Here is a 25,319-nt window from a genome sequence, read left to right as displayed (position 1 = left end):
TGGCAGAGGAAGGAGGAAGGTTCTTATCCAGGAGTTCCCCACACAGTAAAATCACAGGCACAGAGAGAGCCTCATCAATCTAAGATAGAAACAAAATGGACTTAGGTTACCTCATATTAGTTAAGATCCCTTGGTGCATTAGGCATGGAACAAAATAATAATCCCTGACCCCTAGAGGGTTATGGTCTGTAGAAGGTATATACTTAGTGAGAAAAAGGTTAAAGATGGACTGAATTAAGGGAGCAGCTAGACAGCCAAAGAGCACCACTGAGCCTGGAGTCAGGAAGACCTGGGGTCAAATCCAGCTTCAGATACTTAATAGATGTGTGGCCCCGGGCAAGTCATTTTACCTCTGTCTGCCTCAGATTCTTTGTCTGTAAAAATGCAGTGTTGGAAAATGCATGGTTAAAGCACTGTATAAATGCTTCTATTGTTGGTATTTTTATTCATATTTTACCTTTTTAAGGAGACGAGACCAAACTTAAATCTTCGTCTTTTCTTTTACCACCCTAATGGCCATTGGCTGATGCTGCCCATATCACTTTAAAGTCTGCCATGGGGCACTGCAGACATAGTATCTAGGACTTACGTTTAAGGGTGATAGGGCCAGTAAATTCTGAGACCTGTTGGCAGTGTATCTCAGGAAATAACTGGGGGAAACGGTTGGGCCTTTGTGGTCCTTTTCAGGTTGGAAAAGGAAGGCTTTGCCCTCAGGACCCATACGTAGCACCCAGATCCTGGTTATGTAGGAATTGGAAAGTATCCTTAGGGAGGAGGAAGTTGTCATCATTTTACCTTTTCCTGCCCTAGGTCTCTGAAATCACTTAAAGAAAGCTAGGCACTGGAACAAGAGGAGATTTCGGTTTTAGCCACAGTTGTGTCACTAACTAGCTGGGATTCTTTGACCAATTACTCATTCGCTGGGCCTCAGAGGGTGTTGGCCTAGGTGCCACCTTACTAGGTGCCCAGTAAGATCTCAGCGATGAGGTGCTCCTCATTGCCTTTCACTAACCATATTCTGCCACTTCTTCCTTTTTAGCTCCCATCCCCGCTCTTTTCTGATTATCACCTCCTCGCTAGAACTTAATCCTGTTCCATCTAAAAGGCCACTTCTCCTTCCCCTCGTGTGCAGCCCTCTATTAGCAGCAGTGTATGTCACTGCCCACATCATCCCTTCTGTCTGACAATATAACCAAGCTACATTGTTACATTATTTTAGTAATTGTGTATATTGTTATCTTGGATCTGTTTTTTCATCAGTTCATGTAACTTTTCCCATGTTTCTCTAAATTCTTCATATTCATTTTTTCTTACATTGCAGTTATTGCATTCATATGTGAAAGTTGTTCAGCTCTTTCCTGATCAGTAGGTAATTGCCGTGTTTTCTGTTTTGTTTTTGCTACCACAAAAAGTGTTACCATGAATATTTTAGGAGGTGTGTGTGTGTTCGTACAAACCTGTACATTTCCAGGGCTATTGCTGAGTCAAAGGACATGAACAGATTAGGAACTTTTCCAAATGACAAACTGATATAACCAGGGAGGAGAATCAGAGAGAAGATTGAAGGAGGTGGTAGTGCCTACTCTGAGCCTTGAAAGACTGAGAAATCAACTGCATAACATTAATTATCCATCTTGATAAGCCCCATGATTCCTTTGCAACTCTGGGCATGTCACCTAATGGGAGGGAGAGTGGGTTCTTTCATCCAACTGTAAAACGAAAGAACGATCGCTAACGTTCTCTAACAATTCTCTATTGTTAATTTGTTCTGTTGCATATAATCCATCAACAAATTATTAAGCACCTGCTATATGTTAGGCACTGTGCTACAGCACTGGGGATACAAAGAAGGCAAAGACTCCTGGCCTTGAGGAGCCAGAAATCAATGGGGCAGAGACAAATATCACTAATTAGGTACCTATAAGATCTAAGAAAGGTAGAGAGAGGGGGAGTAGGAGAGGCCTCTTTAGAAGGGGAAACCAAGAGGAGGAAGGGAGGGGGCAGAACATCTCAGGCATGGGGACCAGCCAGTGCCAAGACAGAGTCAGTAAACAGTGTCATGTTTGAGGGACCATCGAAGGGAGTAAAGGATAAGAATAGAAAGGTAGGAAGGGGCCTGTTCATGAAAGCTGTAAATGTCAGAGGAGTTTATTTATTTGTAATCCTAGAGGTAATAGGGAGCCACAGGAGCTCACTGAGCAGAAAAGCTGGCATGGTTAGATCTGAGCTTTAGAAAAAAAATCCCCTTAGCATCTGAGTGGAGGTTATAGAGTATGGAGGTACGGAGCCTAGTCACGAGGGGAGCAACACTGGTACCAGGACTGTGGCTGTGTGAGTGAAAGAGAAGGGAATGGATACTAGAGATGTTATGAAGGTAGAATTTGGTGTGGATTTTTGGTGTTTAATTTGACAGTATCTGGCATAGATAACGTATGGGGTAAGAGTCAAAAGTCAAGAATGACACCAGAGTTTTAAGCCTGCTTGACTGGGAGGATGATGGTACTCTTGACAGTAATAGGAAGCTGGAATGATGAGAGATGATGAGTTTTCTGTTGGTCTTGTTGAACTTGATGCCTATGGGACATAGTCAGTTCAAGATGTCTAAGAGGCAGTTGGTTGTATGTGACTGTAAGTCAGGAGGAAGATTAGGGATGGATATGTCTCCATGGAGATTATTATAGAAATAATTTAATTAATGGGATCTGAGAAGATCACCAGGTAAGATAGTACAGAAAGAAAAGTGGAGAGCGCCCAGGACAAAGCCTCAGGGGGCACTCGCCTTTTATTGTTTAAGAACCAACAAAGGAGACTGAAGATTGGTCAGACTAGGGGGAGGACCAGGAAAGAATAGTGTCACAAAAACTTAAAGAAGAGAGCATCCAGAAGGACATGGTAATTAACTGTAATACTGATGAGAAGTTAAGAAGCATGAGGATTGGGGAAAGGACATTAGATTTGGCAAGTAAAAGATCTTTGGTCATTTTGGAGAGAGCAGTCTCATTTAAATGATGAGTTCAAGAAGCCAGATTGCAATTGAAAGGAGGGGAAGTGAAGCCATTGAATGTAGATGGTTTTCTCAAGGAGTTTAACCACAAAGGGGAGAAGAGAGCTTGCAAGAATAGTCAAACGAGGGATTCTTAAGGATCAGAGACACCAGAGCATGCTGCAGGAAGCAGAGTAGGAGCCAGCATGTATGGAGAGATGGGGATGATAGTAGGGGCAGTTTCCTAGAGAAGTTGGGAGGAATAGGATCAGGAGTATGTGTAGAAGGGTTGACCTTGGCAAGGAGAAGGGCTAATGGGGGAGAGAAGGAAGAGATAATGGGGGAAGATGGCATGAATGGTGTGAGATGCGAAAAAAGTGAGAAAGGCAAGCTCTTGGCAAATGGTCCCAGTGCTTTCAGCGAAGTATGGAGGGAGGTCCAGAGCTAAAATAGAGGGTGGGGTGGGGAGGAGAGATGAGAATGTTTGGAGCAGCAACCTTGAAGAGTAAGATAGTGAGTTGGTGAGGGAGAAATAAAATGATATAATGAGAGCCCAACTAAGATTAGATAACATAAAATTGTAATGGGCACCGTAAATATGGCTTATGATTTTCTTTGGCTCTGTTCAGCAGCAAGTGAATAAGAGTCAAGGAGGTAGATGGAGGAAGTAATCTGGATGGCAAGGCGGGGCCAAAGATTTGGGGGGAAGGTGCTGTAGAATTGAGTTGGCTCACTGAGAGGTCATGATAGAGTACAGCAGGTGCAGTGGTCATGGCCTAGGAAAGAACTGAAGGCTGGAAGATCATGGTAAGGACCAAGAATGGTGTTAAGGGTTGTAAAGCATAGGGAAAGATGGAATGATAAAAATGTATGATTCAATGAAGGAACTTCAGAGTTTATGAACAAGGAAGTAGAATCCTTACGGATAATGGCAAGATAATATTAGCTACCATCTCTATAGGCTTACTCTGTGTCATGCACTATGCTAAGCACTTTAGAATTATTATCTCATCTTGATCCTTACAACAACCCTGAGAGGTGGGTACTGTTATAATCCCCAATTTGCAGAGGAGGAAACTGAGGCAAATGGATTGAAGAACTGGGAAATCAAGATATTTGAGGCAGAATAGCTATTTATTTTGAAGTGCTCTCGAATGTGAGCAAGAGATGAGGAGAGGGGCATTGAACTTACTGAAGAATTTAAGAGAATGCCTTAGGGGTCAATAAATACTAATGCCAGGATCTGGACTGGGTGAGAACTTTGGGTAGTGTCAACCCTAAAGAAGGATAAATCGCTTCAGAAAGCTGGTAGAGGGAGAGTAGCAGCAAATGGGGAGCAAGGAGTGATGCCTCCATAGAGACTGGGAAGTCAAAGGGAGTGACAGAAAATGACGCCAGTACTGGAAAGTGTGGTGAGGAAAGTGGTATCATCAAGAAGGAATCATGTCACTGGGGGAGCTAGATGGAAGGAGGTAAAAAAAAAATTATGGATCCGACATTCCACAGGGCACAGTGGAGGAGAGGGAGCTGGAGCAGGAGCCTGGGGAAGGGGGGGTTCAGGTGAACGGGCACGAGGGAGCCGACACTAGAGGTCAGGTGATGTGTTAGTTTGTTGACAGTTCAGAATAACTGGAATGAGCCAAGTACAGAGAGAGGAGTGTGTACTAACCTTCATTCTCAATCAGTGTCTTGCAGCCATTGAGAGATGGAGCCAGGGCGAATGTCAGAAAGACTTGTGGTTATTTAATGAGAGTTTTGAAGGAAGGCTCTGTGATTATATGTGTGTAAACACAATTGAAAATACATTCTCAGTATGACAAAATAAGGCACCCTGTACTGCTGTGAAAAGGAGGGTCAATTTGGAGTCCCAGGCCCTGGGTTTGAATCCTGGCTTTCTCACTCAGAACCTGGTGACTGTGGGCCTTCAGTTCCTTATCTGCAAAATAGAAGAGTGAGATGGCCAACCTCTGCAGTCCACTAAGGCAATGAATCTGCGTACCTGTGATCAGAAAAGGAAATTGAAGCTCTGGACTAAGGCAGTAGTTTTACAGAAGACATTGGAAGAAAGCTTATCTGGTGGGTGAGGGTGTAGTCCACCAGGTCTAGCTGCTCTGAAATCAAGACTGAAAAAGGCCATTGAACTTGACAATTAAGAGATCATTGGAAGTCAAATAATTTAAGTAGAGTGTTGTAGGATTGTGAAGTGAGTGGATGGGAACAAAGTAAAGGCAGTGAATAAGACAGGCTCAAAATAAAACAGTAAAATAATTAGCATTTACATAGTTCTTTAAGGTTTACAGAGCACTTTGATCTTCTCCACAGCCCTGCTATTATGATCCCCATTTTACAGATGGAGAAACTAAGGCAGGCAGTGGTCAATAACCCACCCAGGGTCACATAGTGAGTATCCAAAGCTGGATTTGAACTCAAGGTTTTCCCAAGTCTGGGTCCAGTGTTATCCCCTGTGCTCCCTGCTTCTTCTGTGTTGTTCAGTTGTTTCCATCATGTCCAACCCTTCTTGACTCCATTTAGGGTTTTCTTGACAAAGATACTAGAGTGGTTTGCCATTTCCTTCTCCACTTCATTTTAGAGATGAGGAAACTAAGGCAAACAGGGTTAAGTGACTTGCCCAGGGTCACACAGCTAGTAAGTGTCTGAGGCCAGATTTGAACTCTGGTCTTCCTGACTCCTGGCCTGGTGCTGTGTCCACTGCACCATGTAGCCACCCCACCTTGCTTCCTCTGGAAGAGACTTTTGAAAGATCAAGTAGACCTTACAATGTTTATAGACTGTGAGGAGAGATCCGGTAGATAGGGAGATATTGAACATGAAAAAGAAAAGGAACGGACATTCAGATAAACTCCTGGGGAGTCAGAAGGGGAAGCACGGACAAGCAGGACAGGTCTGGAAGTAACGTGTGCAAATTATTACAGGCAAGCAGTATGAAGCGGAGACTCACGATTTCATTTACAACTCTCTTGTGTTTTATGTATATAAAATAATCATTTTTTGAGCTTGAACACGTCATTTTAAAAATGCAAGAGCACAAGGTTAGGGGCACAAGTATAGAAAGGTGGCCTTCTCAAGAAAAATGTCCACTTCTTTGTTACAAACTGGAGCAAAGGTCAAGGTGAATTGAAGTAGAGAGGATTTTGAGGCATGGAATAAGGGAAATGAAGGCACTTGTGGGGATGGCCTGATTTACTGATTTTCTCAGTAAAGTAAGAAATCAAAACAAAAATCTTTGGAGAGAGTTGGGGTAGGGTTGGGGACTTTGGAAAAGGACTGAGATAGTCAATCAGGGCTGCATCAGAGTATTGCCACGTTGTGTAGTAAGCCTGGCCCACATGGTGGTGTGACTTCCTCTAGCAGCTAGAAAGTGGGACCAAAAAAGAGGAAGGCTGGCTCTGAGGTTGGGAGATGTCCAGTATGGATAGAAAGGATGCCAGGAGCTCAAGGGTGGAGGGCAATATGGAGTTGAACCGATTCACTCTGAAGGGAGGAAAGGGAAAAGATGGAAGGACTGGAGATTGTAGTGAGGATGAAGTGGAGGAGGAGTGAAGCACAGATGGAAGGACATGAAACTGCTCAAAAAGAAGAACTTCAGCATTTGGTATTAAGGGTGATGATGATAGATGAGCCATGACCATCCGTGTAGGTGGCTGAGGTGGGGGTTGAGATCTGCATCATGGGAGTCACAGAGCTTGATGAAGTGAGAGGTCAGGCTGTTTGGGAGGATGTCAGAATATATACTGGAGTCTCCAGTGTGATGGCCAGTGGTTGGGGGGGCGGGGGGAGGAGAGGAGGCTGTTGGTCAGAAATAGAATTCCTTGACAAAAGGCAGGAGGCTAATAGATGACCAAAGCAAGATCCAGGTGATGCACATGGGTGGAGTGACCCTCAGAGGAGACAGATGAAGGGGAGGTGGGGCTGAAGTACTGGTTTGGGTTTGGATTGGTTTGTTTTTTAGCATTAGATCATTAAATTAAACAAGGTGGCACCTGATTTATTGAAGTCCAGAAAAAAACCAAAAACTGTAACATCCTTCGCTGAGGCCAATAACATATTTCCTTTTTTTATTTATGCTGGCACTGTTCTCTGTTATCCATCTATTTTTGTTTAATTGCACTTGGTTCGTGTTGTCTTCATATCGTTTGTCTTAGACTGTAAGCTCTTGGAAGACAGGGTATTGTTACCTTACTTATTATAGTGCCTAATAGTCTATACTTAGGTGCTTAATAATTGTTACTGGCTGCTACAGCTGCAGGCAGTCTGACTTCATTGTGGGTGTCAGGGTGCGTTGCTGAAACAGGTTGCTCACCAAGCCCAGTGGGACTGCTCCAGTTTGGAGGTTACAGATTGACTTGGTCCGAGTGGCTGAGAGTGGGAGGAAGGTCTGCAGGAGGCTGTCTACATAAATGGTCATGGTTGCCATCCACTGGACCTGGACTGCATTGACTGTATTGTACCTCATAGCCCTGGAACATAGTGAGTGTGTGTGTGTGTGTGTGTGTGTGTGTGTGGGCAAGCCCCTCTCCTCTCCACCAGGGTCATGCCGAGGATAGAGACAGAAATCTAGGCCAGCTGTCAGTGCCAGAAACAGAGTGGTACTACACCTTCCCCATCACATGGGAACCTGGGCAGCCAAATCTTCCTCTGCATACCGACAGTGGAAAGTCTGGGAGCAAAGTTGGGAAATCAGGTCAGAGGGAGGAGACTGTCTCTATATCACTCACTAGGGCTTTCTCCCCCTGGCTACCACCTCCCTACTCAGTAAATTATGGCAGAAATTTTTAATTGTCATCAGCCCTGAAGGGAATGTGCATTCCTGCTCCCAGCTGCTGATTTAAAAAGCAGAATGGCATTCTTCTCCTCCAGCTGAAGAGTTTCATTGCTTTGTTGGCAGAAGGATGAAATGCATGTTGGGATTTCTTATTCCCTCCTGGAATGGTTCATGCCAGGAGAGTCTCATGGGGTGGGAGGGGGTGATCTTTGGCCAGAGATCCCTGTAGCCCCTGCTATTCCCCCCTTCTCCCTGAAATCATCCAGGAATAACTGCGGATTCCCTGCAATCTGGCCTGTTTCCTCTCCTCCAAACGAGGCTCCTCAGAGGTAATTTTGAGCTTGTCTCTACCTCCTCCACATGCTTGCCGTCAGCCAGGAGAAGGGAGGCCACCTGCCGATAGTTGAGGGAAGGTTTGCTTCCTCCCCCAGGCCAGAGAGAGGTTGCTTTGTTTGCCAACCAATGACTTTCTTCCTAAAGCATGAACCAGGAGTATCTTCAACAGCTCTGCTCCTCTCAATTGGTAGAGAGATGAAGGATGTCCCTAACCACCATTAACATCATCTATCTTCCTCACCTCCTAAATATAAGTGAAATAACTGGCTGGCTTGTACTGTGGCTCCTGAAAGCTAATTGACCATCTGGATAGTAGAACAATCACCAGCCATCTGGTACCACCAGATACAGCCCTACTCAAGCCAGACTGACAGTTCGAAGCTGGCACCTTGGCTATTGACTAGATTCTCAAGGTAGATGAAGCAAGGGGTGAATTTTTTTGATTGTTTAATAACTCCCCATTGTAATTCCGTCCCCCCAAAGAAACGGCTACCCTATGTTTATATCCTCTCCAACATCTTTTAATGCTCACCATGTGTAGGATACTATTCTGAATGCTAGAGACAAAAAGTGGTCTTCATCCTTCCCCGGTGTGGGATAATGATACCTAGAGTTTTTGTAGGACTTTGGGGTTTGCGAAGCATAAACCATCTCATTTTCATCCCAACAACAAGCCTGGGAGTTAGAGGCTATTATCATCTCCATTTTACAGATGAAAAAACTGAGGCAGACAGAGGCTAAACTTGCCTGGTGTCACACAGTGTCTGAGGCAGGATTTTAATTCAGATTCCAGAACTCCAGATCCAGCACTCTGCACTGTACAACCTAAACACTATCCTCTGTCCACTCTTGAATTCTGGGTATTCCTCATGGGCTTACAGTAAAGCTGTTGTCTGCTTTGGTCAGTGCTGTGTGTATTGTATGTGTGAAGGGTTTGGCTTGGCTAGGAGAAGGGAACAGGGGTCACGGAGGAGAAGGTGGCAAAAGGCATCTGAGTGAAGTGAGATGAAGGAGGAAGGGAGAAGAGGGAGCTCTTAGTGAATGGCCTCCGTTTTTTTCCTGATGTCTGCATAGGGCAGTGTACAAACCATTGCCCTGAGTAGACAATGGTTTTGACCTCCTCAGCTCTAGCCATAACGTAATTATGTCTCACTCCCCTCCCCCTGGTCCCACCCAGGTGAGCTTAGAGAGCTCAAGAAGTCAGCCCCTGTAATACATCCCACTGCACTACCCCAGGGGAGTTTTAGCAACTGTGAGCCATGGAGCTCCAGGGAATAGTAAAAGAAGCCTTTGTACAAATTCGTTCAGTCCGAGTGTTGTGCTTGTCCTTATCCTGGCTTAAAGCCAGACAGGGAACTCTGATCCCTTTGCTACAGACATAGTACTTCCATAGAAGCTCTAAACTGCCACCTTTTTTCCTTCAAGTTTAGTTGGTCCCTTTTGTTTTATATCAGTCAATGATCTCAAGTGTACCTTTCCTTTCCCCCATCTCACCCACCCATCAGCCATCCCTGGTCATGAAAAGGACAGTTAATAAAAACCGCTCACTGATAATGCAACACTCCAAAGCCATGGCCTCCATCCTCCACCTTGCCCTTCCCTGAGTGTTTCCTCACCTCTTCTCTTTTGTCCCTGGCCAAGATTACTGACAACACTCCCTTGATACAAATTTGTGGGCCCTCGTTCCAAAAGGCAGTCCTTTCAAACCTCCTGAATCAACTTGCTATCCTCTCTCCCCAGCGGCTCCTCCACACCTTTTTATCTCCTTTCAACCATCCATAGACCTTCTCCCCCCATCCCCTGCGCCCACCTCAGCCACTGGAAAAATGGAGGCCATTCACCGTGAACTCCCTTTGTTCCCCACCCCACCCCCCCCCCCGCCCATCTCATGTGAGTCAGATGCTTTTTGCCACTTTTTTCTCTCTCACATGAAGAAGTAGAGATTGTCCTTGCCAAGGCAAACCCCTGCCCCCAGCCTGCACAGCCTATCCTGTTCTGTCTGGTCTTCTCCAGCAGATTGTCCCACTGGCCATCCCCACCCTCACCTATCTTCAATCTCTCCCTCTCCACTGGTTTCTTCCCTGCTGCCTACAAACATGCCCATGTCTCTCCCAGCCCCCATAAAACCCTCCCTTGATCCATCCATCCCTGTAGGTACCATCCTATCTCTCTCCTCCCTTCTTTAACTAAACTCTTTGAGAAGACAGTCTGCAGTCAGAGCCTCCCTCACTCTCACTCTCTTCTCTAGTCTGGCTTCTGACTTCATCCAAGTGAAGCTGTTCTCTCTATAGTTAGGATCTCTTAATTGCCAGATCTAAAAGCTTTTCCTCAGGCCTCATCTTTCTTGACCTCTCTGCAGCCTTTGACCCTGCCCATCATCCTCTTCTTGTTTCTCTCTCCTCCTCTGCTCTCCTGCTTCTTCTCTTGCCTGTCTGACTCCTCCTCCTTCATCTCTTTTGCTGGCTCTTCATCCAGGCTGCACTCCTTAACTGTTGTTGTCGTCCAAGGCACCTTACCCCAAGGACACTCTTATCACCATACTGTTTCACTTGGTGACCTCATCATCTCCCATAGATTCCTTTATCTCAGCCCTAACTTTTCTCCCCAAAATGCTCAGTCTTACACATCCTGCTGCATATTTGATGTCTTGAGCTGGATGTCCCATAGACATCTTAAATTCAGCATGTCCAAAACTAGATTCATTTCCCACCCCCAGCCCTCCTCTCTTCCTAACTTCCCTGTTACTGTGGAAGGCACAATCATCTTCCCTTCACCTAAGCTCACAGCTACACGTCAGCCTCACCCCTCACTCTTACTGCCCTACAGCCAACCCCGAGAGCTAATCTGTTGCCAGGTCCTGTCAGTTTCACCTTTATAACTCTCTGGTATAGGTCTCCTGTCCACTGGCCCTGTCACCATCTTATTGCCCACCCTTAGAACCTCCCACCTGGACTGTTTCCAGCCTTCGGCTTGGTCTCTCTGCTTCATCTCTCCCCACTCCAGTCCATCCTCCAGCTGTCACATTACTGTTCTTAAAGTGCAGATCCAACCATGTCATTCTACTATTCACCATAACGCCAGTGGTCCCTTATTTGTTTTAAAACCCTTCACAATCTCATGAAGCATATCAAGCACAACTTCGTGTACTCTGTGCTCCAGTGACACTGGCCTCCTTGCCGATACTCACACAAGACACTCCGTCTCCCCGCTCTGTGTGCTTTCTCCTGTATCCCCAAGCCAAGAATTCTGTTTCTCCCTCTGGCTTCCAAGTCCCACTAAAATCCAACCTTCTACGCAAAGCCTTTCCTGATCCTCCTTAATGCTGTGGCTTCCCATTGAGATTCCCTCCGAGTTACCGTCTCTATGTTGCTTGTACGTAGCTGTTTGTATATTGTCTTCCCCATTAAAATGTGAGCTTCTTGGGAGAAGGGAGCTGTTCTGTATCCCCAGGACTTAGTGCTTACCATGTGCTTATTGACTTGACTAGGAGCATGAAGGCAGACCCGTTCCAATAAGGGATGAGAAAGGGAAGGATGGATCCTCAGGGTTCATTAGCCCAGCCAGACCTTGAGATGTTGCTTTTGGCTGTTAGCCCAGCAACGTCTCAGAGATCTCTGAGCTGAGCCAGTCTCTACGTGCTAATACTTCACTTCGTCTGCATCAACTCCCAGGAATGACAGAACCTGCAACAGTTCAGAAACGAATTTAAGTGTTCGGCAGGACAGGGGGAGATCCTTGGCACAAAGTCAGCAAGCTCAGGATATCTAGTCGTAGTTTTATCACCAGCTAGTTATGTGACCTTGAGTTAAGGGACTTTATTTATCTGCCTCACTTCCCCAGCTATAGAATGGGAGTTGTCATGCCTGCCCTCCCTGTATCACAAGATCGTGAGCATCATCAGGGAAGGCGTCATTTGTGTGAAGGGGTTTGGGCAAGTAAAGGGGGCTGCAGAGATAGATGTGTGCTGGGGTTCATCCCCACCACTGCTCTGAGCACATTGCACAAACTTAGGAGCTTTCTGTACTGAAGAAACGGGGCAAGTTTTAGCCCCCAAGTCTCCAGGCTCTTATTCCCAGCTTTCTCTCTCTCTTTTTTCCTGTCTTCCCCCTTCAGATTATCTTTCTCTCTGCCAGTGCCTGGCACATAGGAGACACTCAATAAATGCTTATTGATTGACTGATTTCTGAATACAGTTTGTATGTGCCTGGTTGTTTGTTTCTATATCATCTCCCTGACTAAACTGTCTGCTCTTTGAGGGCAGAGACTGGCACATAGTAAGTACTAATGCTTGTTGACCAAACTTCTTCAATGGGGGATTAGAAACTCTTTCAGTGAGGTATAAATTAGTGATAAGAACTTAGTGTTCTTGAAACCAGGGTTATTTATATTCCAGCAATGAAATAAAAGAGTAACAACAAAGAATGAAATGGAACTTTAATTGGCTAGATTTCAGGCCTTGGGCTTAGGAAAAGATGTTCAGTATTAGCTGGTCTTTCTGTGGTTCCTTGGGTCTGCTCTGCTGCATGACCAACTGTAAGCTGCCCTGTTGCTATTTTGTTCCTTGGGGCAGTAAACACAGTAGGAGATCCCCCTCTTCTTTCCTTTTATACCCATCTTCATGGGAAGGACCTGTGCCAGCTGGGTCAGACAGGCTTTGGATTTGGAGCTCAGCAGAGCGGCTCCATTCTATCCATGCCATTTTCTGTGGGATTTCGTTGGCACTTTACCAGCCTCATTCACCAGCCGTCAAAATTCCGAAGTTATCCCCTTCTCTTCCCACCTGGCTCACCACCCCTCATCTCACCATGTCTGAGTATGGGATTGGCAAGTGATCGGTGGCAGATGGAACATTCATTAAGCAGTTACTGTATGCTAGTCACCATGCTAAGTGACAGGGAACAAATAATATCCAACAAGACAGTCTGTCCTCAAGGCGCTTACATTCTAATAGGAGAAGACAACACATTGGGGTAGGGGGTGCACCTCTGTCTAGGCAGGATGGCTGGGGAGGCAGAGACATCTGGGGAGGGAGTCAAGCAAGCAGTAAAGCCCCTCGTGAAATGAGGGTAGAAGCCAGTCAGGTAGAGAGCAGGCCTCAGGGCAGAGTGAGGGATGAGAGATACCCATCCCTTCAGAAGGAGCCAGCACCAGACCCCAGGGTGCTTGAATAAGTCTTTCAGCTGGTACTAGAGTAGCCTAGGAAAGTGAAATCTCCATCACTTCTTTCTTTCCCATCTCCTCCTCTTTCCTCTTCCTCCTTTGAGTTTGGCCAGTATTACCAAAGAGAAGTGTGGCTCCATAGTACATAGCATGCTAGGCCTGGAGTCAGGAAGACCCCTCTTCCTCAATTCAAATCTGGCCTCAGACACTTACTAGCTGTGTGACCCTGGGCAAGTCCCTTAACCCTGTTTGCCTCAGTTTCCTCATCTTTAAATTAAGCTGGAGAAGGAAATGGCAAACCACTCCAGTGTCTCTGCCAAGAAAACCCCAAATGGGGTCACAGAATCTGACAAGACTGAAATGACTCAACAGCCACAACCAAAGAGAAGAGTAAGTACCTTGGGAAAGGGAGTTACTAATATTGTCTTGTATCCTAAAATGTTAGGTGAGAGAATTTCAGAGCTCAATAGCCTTAAGGAGCTTTCTAGTTATCCTCTAGTCTAGTCCTTTTATTTTTCAGATTCAGAGAAGAAGGAGGAAGTGGCTTCTCTCTACCTGTTTGCAATATGATAAAAGCAACGATCTTGCTCCACTTTGAAGCATCATGCCCTCTGCCCTTTCTGTTGGAATCGATTGTTCATTGTCTTCTTTTCAATGGACATCCTTCAGTTAGCCTGATGTGGAGCCAGGCAGATGGACAACCACTTGATGTATATCCCAGTGAGTCAGGAATCAGACCTTAGCCTCCTTTATTCTCTAAATCCTCTGTTTGGCATTCAGATCTCTTCATAACCTAGCTCCCCACTACCTTTCCAGTGTCCTTACACCTTACTCCCCTATGCCTTTGATCCACTGATGCCAGCTGCCTTGCTGTTAAACCAAGAAGACAGTCCATCTCTGTGAGCTCTGGGCATTTACCCTGGCCATCCCCCATGCCTGCAGCGTTCTCTCCTGGCTTCCTTTTAAGTACCAACTAAAATCCCCTCTTTTACTGGAAGCTTTTCCCAACACCTCTTACTTCTAGTGCCTTTTCCTCTTTTAATTATTTCCTACTTATCCTGCATATAACTTGTTTGTACCTATGTTTGCTTGTTGTCCCCCATTCAGCTTTTGAGCTCCTTGAGGTTAGAGACTGTCTTTTGCCTTTTTTGTATCCCTGGTTCTAAATGAGATACCTGGCACATAGTAGGCACTTAATAAATGCTTATTAACTATGTTCTCTCTTCTGAGCTGTTTCTCTCATGACTCAGTAGAGCCCTTGTGATTCAGGTTTAGTGCTTACCCTGTTTCCTCTGTAGACCATATTCTAGGCCATGCAATATCACCATTCTATGTCATCTTCATACATATTCCTTTTACATATATGTTCCATCAAAATAAGGGACTATAATGGAAAGTGCCCTGCACTAGAAGCCAGAAAGGGTTTTGCTTCTAGTTCTAAGCCAGTCGGGCTTTCTGAGTCAGTATTTTTGTATAACCTATAGTAGAAATCTGCTCTGCCTGCCTCACAGGATGTTTGTGAGGCTCAAATGGCATGAGTATGAAAGTTCTCTTCAAATCCAAAAAGCATTTGTAGACATGTGAAAGAGTATCATTCATTAGCAAGGTGAAGCTGTATAGTCCCTCCCAGCTCCACTGAGGCATGGGGGCTCATTTAAAGGAAATGCCTTGGGCGGGGAGCTTATTTCATTTCTTACCAAATGTTTGGTATGAGATGCCTTAATATTGGTAAATTGAGAAATCAATCAGTCAGTCAGCAAGCATTTATTTAGTGCTTACTATGTGCCACATGCCGGGGATACAGGTACAAAGAATACAGTGATCTCTCCTTGAAATGAGCCTACATTCTAATGGGAGAGACAACAAATACAACATTTAAGTATATACAGTGTGTACTCACACACACACAAACACACACACATGCATATATAAATACAAGGTAGTTGGGAGGGATCCAGAAAGTCTTCCTGCAGAAGACGAAGCTTGAACTGCATGTTAAAGAGAATCCCATGAGACCGGGGCGAGGAGGAAGAACGTAGTAAGCCAGGAGAATGGCCAGTCCAAAGAAGCAGAGATGGGAAATGGAGTAGGACCTGTGAAGAACAGAGGAAAATCTGTTTGGCCGGATTACAGAGTATAGGAGGGACGTAATATCCATCCAAGGTTGAAATACAGATTGGGGCCAATTTGTAAAGGCCTTTAAAAGCTAAACTGAGGAGTTTCTATTTTACCCTCCTCTGGAGGCAATAGGAAGCCTTGGAGTTGGCCAATTGGGGAGTACTATGAGCAGCAGAAGACTAGAGGTAAGGAGAGGCCCTTAGGAGGCTGTTCAGAGCCCGGCTCTCAGGCAGCAGGTGTGTGTGGAGAGGTGCAGGAGAAATCAGATGGAGGAGATGTTGTGAAAGAAGAGAAGCCAAGACCTAGAGGTTGATAACCAGGGGTGAGGGCAAATGAGGAGTCCAGGATAAGGCTGAGGCTATGAAATCGGGACACTGGAAGGACAGTCTGAGGCACTTTGACAGTAACAGAAAGGTTTGGGGTGAAAGATGACAAGTTCAGTTTTAGACTCATGGAGTTTGAGTTTTCTCTAAGGCTCCAGTATGGGTCATTGGCAATGTGGGCCTGAAGTTCAGATCTGAAGCCCATGGAAGCCGAGGGGACCTAGGACTGAACCTTGAGGAGCCCCCTGTTAGGAGGCATGGCGTTAGTGTTATTATTAGTGCTGGCTGACATTCATAGAGCACGTACTTTGTGCCAAGTACCATGCTAAGCACTTCCCAATTGTGATCTGACCTCCACAAGCCTGGGAGGCAGGGGCGGTTGTTATCCTTACTCGGCAAATGAAGGAACTAGGCAGACAGGAGTTAAGTGACTTGTCCAAGGTCATATGGCTAAGGAAGTGTCTGAGGTCGGATTGGAGTTTGGTCTTTGTGCCTCCAGGCCCAGGGCTCCTTGATACCCGACTCTTTAATAGATGATGAGCCGTCAGAGGAGATGGAGAGATGATCAGAGAGAGGGCAGGTCAGGAGACAGGAGTGTCAGGAAAACCCCTGAGGACAGAGTGGTTGGCAGAGACATTGAGAGTGGGGAGTCCTGAGAAAGGACCTTCGCGTGCGGCAGTGAAAAGATCTCTAACTTTGGAGAGAGCAGTTTTGATGGAATGAGGTAGTTGGGAGCCAGGTTGCCAGGGTGAGTAAGAGGAGAGGAAGTGGGGACTGCAAAGATAAGCGGGTCTTGTTCAAGGAGGAGAAATGTAGGGTGATAGCTTGAGAGGATATTGGGGCCTAGTGAAGATTGGTTTAAGTAGTGGGAGACTTGGGCATGTTTGAAGGCAGCATATGGGGAGAGGCTGAAGATTCTCAAGAGAGGAGGGAGATTGAGAATGCAGATCTGCCAGAGAAGCTGGGAGAGGGGCTGGCCTCTCTGGCGCTGCCCTCCCCACTCTGCCATCACAGTGATCTTCCTAGTGTGCAGGTCTCCCCTCCAGGGCCCCCATCAGATCCTCTGTCTGCCTTTGAGCCCTTTCTACCTTTCTGGGCCTCATCCACCCTTCTCCCTGACATAATCTTCAATACCCCGTGCTATGTGTTCCCCCTGGCTGTCCCCCATGCTGGGGCTCAGCAAAAATCGTCCCTTCCTCAAGAAGCCTATCCTGCTCCTCTTTAATTCCAGGGCCTTCCTTCTGAGTCTGCCTCCAATTTGTCCTGCCTCTATCATGTTTGTATGTGGTGGTTTGCGTGATGTGAGCTCCTTGAAAGCAGTGATTGTTTTTTGCCCTTTTTTGTACCCCCAGTGATTAGCACAGTGCCTGGCACAGAGGAGGAGCTTAATGAGTACTAGAAGACTGACTGAATGTAGAGAGGGTTGAACCGGGCAAGGAGAAGGGCCCCCCTTTGGCAGACTGAGGGACAAAAGGAGAGTGTGAGAGACACCAAGGGACGATAAAGAGAATGGAAGGAGAGGGAGGGCATATTGAAAAGCTTTTTTTTTTTTTTTTTCAGTAAAATTAGTCAAGATCCTCAGTGTAAGGAGGAAGAGAGGCTTGAAACAGCTTCTGTGTGGAATGAGACCTATCTCAATCAGAGAGCAATAAAGGGACTTCCTTACTGCAGTAAGGGCCCGGCTGAAATGGAATGACATGAATCTGTAATGTACGCAGTCAGTTGTGAGACCTTACAGTGGCAGGCAATCCAGTGGTGTTCTCTCATATTACCCCCATGGCCAATATACCCTGGTTTGACTGAGGCTCAGGGCATACAAAGCCATCTCTCCATGAGACCGATGACATCTGTAGGAGTCTTTGTTTGTTTGTTTGTTTGTTTGTTTGTTTTGGCAGGGCAGTTGGGGTTAAGTGACTTGCCCAAGGTCATGCAGCTAGTACATATGTCAAGTATCTGAGGCCACATCTGAACTCAGGTCCTCTTGACTCCAGAGCCAGTGCTCTACCCACTGCGCCACCTAGCTGCCCCTACAAGAATCTTTATGTCTCACCCATGCTCTAAGCTCTCTAAAATAGGTTAGACCCCAGAGCTACAAGCATGGGTACAGCAACCAAACAGACTGCAGAAAAGAGGCTTGACAGGAAGAGTATCTTTCCTAAGAGTGAGCCCTGATTTTTGGTTGAGAAGATACAGTTCCTGTGGGTAGGGAATCAGCTCTGCTTGTGTGGAGGAGTCTGGAGGTGAAACTCTGGGCTACTGCTCCCCCCTCTCCCCCCAGTTTATTAATTTATTTGTTTTCAGTTTTCAGCATTCACTTCATAAGTTTTAGATTTTCTCCTCCTCCCTCCCTAAGATGGCATGCAATCCGACAGGGCATCTACATATACATTCCTATTAAACACATTTCCACACTAGTCATAGAAGAATTATAATGAATGGGAGAAACATGAGAAAGAGAACAAAACAAATTGAAACAAGACAAAAGAGAACATAGTCTGCTTTGCTCTGCCTTCAGACTCCACAGTTCTTTCTCTGGATGGGAATGGCTTTTCCATCTTGAGTCCTTTGGAAAAGTTTTAGGTCCTTGCATTGCTGAGAAGGGCTAAGTCTATCAAAGTCAGTCCTTGCACACTGTGGCTGTTACTGCGTACAATATTCTCCTGCTTCTGCCCCGTTCATTCAGCATCAGTTCATGTAAGTCTTTCCAGGTTTTTCTGAAGTCTGCCGGCTCATCATTTCTTATAGCACAATAGTATTCCATTACATTCATATACCACAGCTTGTTCAGTCGTTCCCCAATTGATAGACATCCCCTCAACTTCCAATTCTTTGCCACCACAAAAAGAGCTGCTATAAATATTTTTGTACATGTGGGTTCTTTCCCCATTTGCGTGATCTCTTTGGGGTACAGACCTAGAAGCAGTATTGCTGGGTCAAAGGGTATGCACATTTTTATAGTCCTTTGGGCATAGTTCCAAATTGTTCTTCTGGGCTGCTGCTTTTGACAAAGGTCTCTAACTACCCCAACTTACCTTTCCAACAGCTCTCCAATATGGACCTTTTCTTCCTGCTCTTCTCAGAATTTATCTCCACTTATCTCTCCTCTTTTCCCTTCTGTCCTTCCCCTTCCTCTTTCCCACCCCCCGCCTCCTGTCCTCCTACTTTCTTACTCTCCTCCCCCTCTCGTCTCTCCCTCTTTTCTCCCTTCCCAATTTTGACTCCCTGCCACTCCCTCTTACTCTGTCTAGCTCTCTGTCCTCTCTATTTTTCAAAATCTAATTCAGGTTCCACCCCTTCTATGAATATTACCCTCACCATTACAACCCACGGTGACTTCTATTGTTAGCCTCACTCATTTGGCACTTAATCATCTGTTGCTTTTTATTGTTTGTTCGACTTTTCCTTCCCCTCAAGCTGCCGTGCTATATGTGTTAGTCCCTGTTTCCCCAGTAAAATGCATTCTTAAAGGATAAAGACCATGTCTCACTTACCAGCGGCTCTACACCCCTCTCCACATTAGCAAGATATTGTGGGTACAGACGTGCTTAGGACCTGCCTATGCAATGCCTAATGCTGCCTGTCTTCTCTCTTCTCATCCCCTTTACAGATGATGTGCTAACTAAAGATGCAGGAGAATGCGTGATCTGCCTGGAGGAGTTACTTCAGGGAGACACCATAGCGAGGCTGCCCTGCCTCTGCATTTATCACAAAAGGTACGAAAAGGTTTCCCATCCCCACAATGGTGTCACCTTAGAGCGATGGATGCGTGTTGGGCAGATCGAAAGGACAGACCCACAGAAGACGGCTGTCACTCTGTCCCACAGGTGTCCATCAGGCCAGCAGAAGAGGGGCGGGGAAGGTTTGTCAGAGGATGGGGTGTGGGTGGGGGCTGCCTTTGGCTGGGGTTCTGCTCTAGCTTTCCTTCCCTAGACAGCCACAATCACGTAGAAAGCTGTGCCCTCGTCCCCCGTCTTGTCACATTCTCTATCCCAGCTGCAGGATTCCCTCATCATCCTTCGTGACTGTGTTCTCTTCCTTGCCGAGTTGGGGCATAATGGGCCTGGGCTGGGCAGGTGCCCAGTGGCATCCTTTCAGAGGAGGGCTTCGAGACAATACTAAGCACTACCTGTTTAGCTGTGGCACTAAAAACTGCTATATTTAGCGTTGCTGAGGTTTCCCCTGCATGCTCTACCACAGCACCTCAATCTTGTTTCCAGCTGGAAAGAAGACACTTCCTCCCTGATGACTCCACGTTCTCTGCTGAAGAGACATTGTGTACCTTTGGTGGGACACCACCTGTTCTCCCCAGCAAATCCCTCCCTCCCTCACCTTCCCGCCCACTTGCAGTCATAACTAGCTCCCACCAGAGCCGCAGAGTCACTGGGAAGTGGAGAGGCTATTAGTGAATAGGCGCTGGGCCAGGATGACCTGATGGAAGTCACTGACTCAGAGACTTGGTATAGGAGGGCCCTGGGGAACCTTGGAAGGAAACAGGATCAGGGTAAGAAAACATTTGGCCCCAGGAAAGAACACAAGCAAAGCATCTGGTCCCTCCCTTTGGACATCCCGAGACTGCTTTCCCAATCAGAGAACCATCCTAAAGAGAGAAGCTCTAATTCTCTCACGTTGTTCTAGCCTTTATTACCTGATGAGGTTCACTCGATCTCGCATCCTCACCCTCTCCCCAGGCCTCTTCCTCAGTGCTGTCAGGAAGTAGCAGCTTCTTCCCTTCTCCTCCTCCTCCTTCTCCTACAGCAGACGGACAGGCCCTGACCAAGCCAGCTGCAGCTCCAGTGGTGTTCCCCATAGACAGACTTGTTTGCGAGCCTTGAGATCCTCTCCTAGGAAGCATATGTTTCACTGACCCAACCCTTTGTTTTCTTGCTATGCCTTCCCTGCTCTTATGGCTTGGTGCGTCTGGCCCAGGTTTAGCCATGTGCTTCGCTCCATCTCTAGTCGTCTTCCCTCCACTACGTCTGGGAGGACCGTTTTCTAGTGGAGCCCCACTCTTCCTCCAGGGCTCCTAAATCATAGAGCTTTTCAGCTGAAAGGATGGGTTCTTGGGAATCATCCAGATTCATTTAAATCTATAAAAATGGGTTCAGAAGCCAAGCAGCTTGCCCAGGGTTCTTCAGCTTGCCAGTAACAGAGCCAGCTCAGTCTCAGTACATCCAGTACAGCTTGAGTGATGTGTCAGCACCTGGTCCTTGAATTGCCCCCACCCCCCCACCACCGCCACCCCATCCTCTGTCAACACACTGGTGTGGTCTTATTTCTTGGGGGTTTTGAGGTCTAAAGGTCAGTCCTTTTTCCTAGTAAAGGCTCAACCTGATGCTCAGGAATCCTGCCCTTTGAACTGTGAATGGTAGCGAAGGACAGTGGCTCCCTGGTGACTGATGCTCTTGTGTACTTTGTTTGCCTCAGCTGTATAGATTCTTGGTTTGAAGTGAACAGATCCTGTCCAGAGCACCCTTCTGATTGACTCATCAGGCATGCTTGCTGACTCCTCTCAAAGGTGAGCACTGCAGGAGACAGCTCCTAGGGCCAGGCTTCCCTTGGGTGAGACAGCTCTGCCTGCAGGATCCTTGGCAGCCTTGGCAGGGATCCTCGGGTTGTTGCTTCAGGTGGGGGTAGGAGGCCATGTTATTCTTAGCATACCAAGCCCTAGGAAGGGGGTGGGAACAGAGTACAACATGACAGCTTCACAAAAGGAAAATGCTTTTATGCAGAAGGGGGGGATAAAGGAGCAGTCTGACTGATGGGTACGTAATTAAGGATAAAAACTGGACCTGTGATTTTTTTTTTTTTCGGTATGGGGCACATCTGGATGAGGGAACTTCCTCTGCCAAAATTGACGGTACCTTCTCTGCCGCTTAAAACATTGAGAGAGGGCACTGCTGAGAAATGCAGTGACTTGTCCATAGTCACACAACCACCAAGTATCAAGAGGCAGAATTTGAACCCAGATCTTGCTCCATGGCCAGCTCTCTATCCACTGGGCCACTCTGCATCTCTTTGAGCGTAATTATAAAAACAGTTGGGACAGGGAAGTAAGAAACAGCAGTGGAAAGGGGACAGATGCTGACTGTTGTGAACCTGGGGCGGTGGGGGGGTCTCCCTGAATCCTCGCAGCTTCCTGCTCGGTCAGGCTTGGTGGCAGAGGGTCTTCTCCCAGAGAAAACCTGTCTCAGACTGTTCTGGGGAATATGACGTGCCCCTCTGGTTTAAGTGGCTCTAGCAGGGAGTCTCGTGCACACTGAACCCTGTCTAAACCCACAGGCTCCCACCAGAACCCCTGGTGATTTCTTGATTTTCTTCATTGGGCTGTCACCAGTGGCTGTCTCCCCACCCTATTGCCCTTCCCGTGTGTGGACTTAGGGGTTTGACCTTTCATTTTCTTCCCCAGGGCACCTTGCTTTACTGCTGACCATCCTCTCCCCCATCCCACCTGTCCCTTCACAGTTCTGGGCTAACCTGCCAATACCCTCTAATCCACTCCAGCACCTCAATTGGGTTTTTATTTTCTTCATCGTTTTTGGTTAGTTTTTGTTTTATTTTATTTATTTCAACTAAACCCCCAGAACAGATGATGTCAGACCAATCAGGGACATCTGCTATTTTTACCTTCACCTCAAATATTGATGACATGGGGAGAGAAGAGGAGAGGAGCCTGTTGCTGGATTGCGATGCTGAAATCCTGTCATGATGTTTGGCTTCAGGGGGCTCCCCCAGACACCAACAGCAGACATGACACACTGGGCCCCCGGGCCTCTGGTGGGATGGAGCTGCTGCTGGCCCTCTGGCCAGACGGAGCACGACTTATTTATTACAGTCCACAAAAGGACAGCCCCCAGTCCCCGAGACAAGGCTCCCCAGGCACCAGACAGAGCTTGGGACCCGTGGGGACGGGGCACCCTTCTGCACTGACTTTGAGAGAGCTGTTTCCCCCTTCTCCCTTGAGGACACCAAATCCAATGAGGATGAATTGGAAAGAAGAAACTCGGGCAGTCCTCTCCCTACTACCCCCCACCCCCACTCCCATCCCAGGAGGGAAAGGGCATTTTCTTTTACCTTTGAAAGGCATTGTGGGTCTGTCTTTAACGTGTTTACAAACAAACAAGTCTAGTGTCCACTGGTGTTTTTCCTGGTGATGTTTACAAGATTCCTGTTTTGCGTGACTGAACCCAGCCAAGTCCTCACAGCCAGCATCCCCTCCCTGTCTTCTCCTTCCTTCCCCTCCCAACCCCTGCCTCATCCCCGGCCCAACTTTATGCCCATCTTCGGTTTTGATTTTGCACTTTCCTCCTCTTGCTTCTAGACTCCACTTGGTGTCATGACTCCTAATTGCCAAAAGACAACACTTCCAAGACCTTTCCTCCTGTTTTCTCTTCCTCTTCCATCTCCATTTCTTCTCCCCCTCCCTCACCCAGTTTTGGTCTTCAGTACAGTTCAGAGGATCTAAAAATCACAAGTGTCCTGCAAAGATGCCTGAACATTTTTCTTAGACCCTTGTGGATATTTTCTCTCTCTTTTTTTTTCAAAAAACTTTTAAAAATTTATTAAAAAAAAAAAGGAAAAGAGGTACAGCCACACCCCTGTTTTCAGGCACTCTGTTTGAGAACATTTTAGCCATCAGCGTTCACGTGGCATCGGCCCATGCAGGATAGGTTTATGTATTTATATATTAAAAAAGAAAAAACTGAAAATGTTTAAAAAATTGTTCAAAGCTTGGGGGAAAAGCTTTCTTCATTAGTCAAGGTGTTTTGATATGGTATTAAAATAATGTTCAATAAAAGATGCTTGGTGTGATTTTATTATAATGGAGTTTTGCTTGTGATGCTGAGAAAGAGATGCTTCTGGCTTTTGCCTCCCACTCTTAATCTCATGGCCTCCCCATTGAGCCTGGGATTGTTCTGGTGGTTGATAAGTGACTGATACAAAAACCTTATCAGGTTCAGAGGGAAAACACTCCTATTCACAGTCATTTTTACCAACTCTGCTGGCCCTTTCTTGCAGGCTTGTGGACCACCTGATCTAGTGAATAATTGGGGGCCCAACAGCCACAGCTGCGATGTGTTGAATGGAGGCAGGGGATCTTGTGCCTTCTGGGAAGAGGTTGGTGCAGAGGGACTAGGAAGGATGAAGTGAGGGACACTAGACAGCCCGGCTCAGAGGGTGCTTGACTGGCTTCCCTCAGACGACCTTGGAGGATCTCATGCCTTCCTCCCTTTTGCTTATAAACAGTTTGCATCTTATGGGGTGAGTCACGATGGCCTCAGTGGGGGCTTACAGAAAGAGGGACCAGAGACACAGAGGCCTCCTAACAGTACAAGGAACAGAACGGTGGTGAGCCTGCAGGGGCAGATTGTGGGCCCTTGTTGTGGTGACCCTGTGGTTCTAACAGCGTTGCTCAAGACCTGGCTGGTGCCTCCAGCTGAAGAAGGTGCTGCTGAAGGCTGCGAGCCTTCCTCCTGTATCTGTGGCCCTGTATCAAGTGGATGATCCCTGTCGTTCTCTACCCCAAAAGGCTTTTAGAGTAAAATTTATGATGTTAAATTACCCAAATATCTTTAAAATTAAAAATGGAGAATACAGAACTTAGGTAAATACAGCAAATATTTTGAACATACATCAATTCCAAGTCCTGGCAAAGGGGAGGTAGGTGGAGGGGATGCCAGTACCAAAGAGCCAGCCTTCTGTTTTGAATTGCTACTGAGCTAGGCTTGTGCCCCAGCTATTAAAGCTGGGTAGTATAATAGAGCACTGTGTTTGGAGGCAGGAAACCTGGGTTCAAATCTTAGCTCTTCCACTTCGCTATTGGCTGAGCCACTTGGCTTCTGTCTTCTCATCTGCAAAATGAGGAGAGTTAACCAACCAAATTATCCCCCCCCCACCCTGGATTCTCCAGACCTGCCTGCGTGCCCATGGGCAAATGGCCTCTGAATTTATCTCACCCCCTGTAAAACGGGGCTAGAAACCGGTAGCTCCATCATGGCGCATGGCATCCATCAGCTCTTAGTGTCACTTTGACTGTAAACTGTATAGTTTTAAAAATGGACACAAGGCCGAGTGGGGGGGGGGGCACCCTAAGCTGTAGTTCTGGTTTCTCTGCCAAAGGGAACAAGCTTTGGATAGCAAGTATAGAACAACAAAGCCAAGCAAGTAGCTGCCCTTGATGGGGTCAAGTAATGGGGCGGGGGTGCTCTGATCTCAGAGCAACAGTACAATCTTTGAATGATTGGGAGTATGAAGAGGTGCTTCAGGATTGGAGCAGGATAAATGTCCTGATTGCTAAACGTGGAGGCTAGTGGGCTAGCCTTGGACCCCTGGCGGAATTCTGCAACCTTCTTAAAGAACGTTGACAAGAGATGGTGCAACCGGTGTGTTTTCATTAAGAACGAGTCAAGCCAGACTCAGGTTACCACATTGGTAAATCAGAGCACTACTGTAACTCCAGCTTACCCAGGTTTTAGCCAAGCATTTGACAGATTCAAGCGATTCTTGTGGAATATACAGAGAGATCTGTGGTGTAACAGGAGGACCATTAGATGGATTTGGAACTGACTGAATGCCTGGACCCAAAGACTGTGCTTAGAGACTTGATGTTAATTTGGGT

The 25,319-nt window shown here is 46.6% G+C and overlaps 1 protein-coding gene across 3 annotated transcripts in view; it reads left to right on the top strand.

The window, feature by feature from the left end:
* The window catches only part of ZNRF1 (zinc and ring finger 1), a 93,276-nt gene extending 69,759 nt beyond the window's left edge, over positions 1-23,517 (top strand). Inside the window, exons 3-5 of one of the 3 annotated variants that reach the window (XM_036752617.1) lie at positions 19,311-19,416; positions 21,128-21,218; positions 22,110-23,517. In XM_036752617.1, the coding sequence (XP_036608512.1) occupies positions 19,311-19,416; positions 21,128-21,185 (164 nt within the window). In that variant the 3' untranslated portion in view covers positions 21,186-21,218; positions 22,110-23,517. The remainder of the gene's footprint in view (positions 1-19,310; positions 19,417-21,127; positions 21,219-22,109) is intronic. The other 2 variants (XM_036752619.1, XM_036752618.1) reach the window with 2 other exon arrangements.
* The last annotated feature ends 1,802 nt before the right edge of the window (positions 23,518-25,319 follow it).

Source organism: Trichosurus vulpecula, chromosome 3 (assembly GCF_011100635.1).
Source record: "Trichosurus vulpecula isolate mTriVul1 chromosome 3, mTriVul1.pri, whole genome shotgun sequence".
Lineage (NCBI taxonomy): Eukaryota > Metazoa > Chordata > Mammalia > Diprotodontia > Phalangeridae > Trichosurus > Trichosurus vulpecula.
The sequence above is the reverse complement of the archived record's forward strand: the minus strand, read 5'-3'. Positions and strand labels throughout refer to the sequence as shown.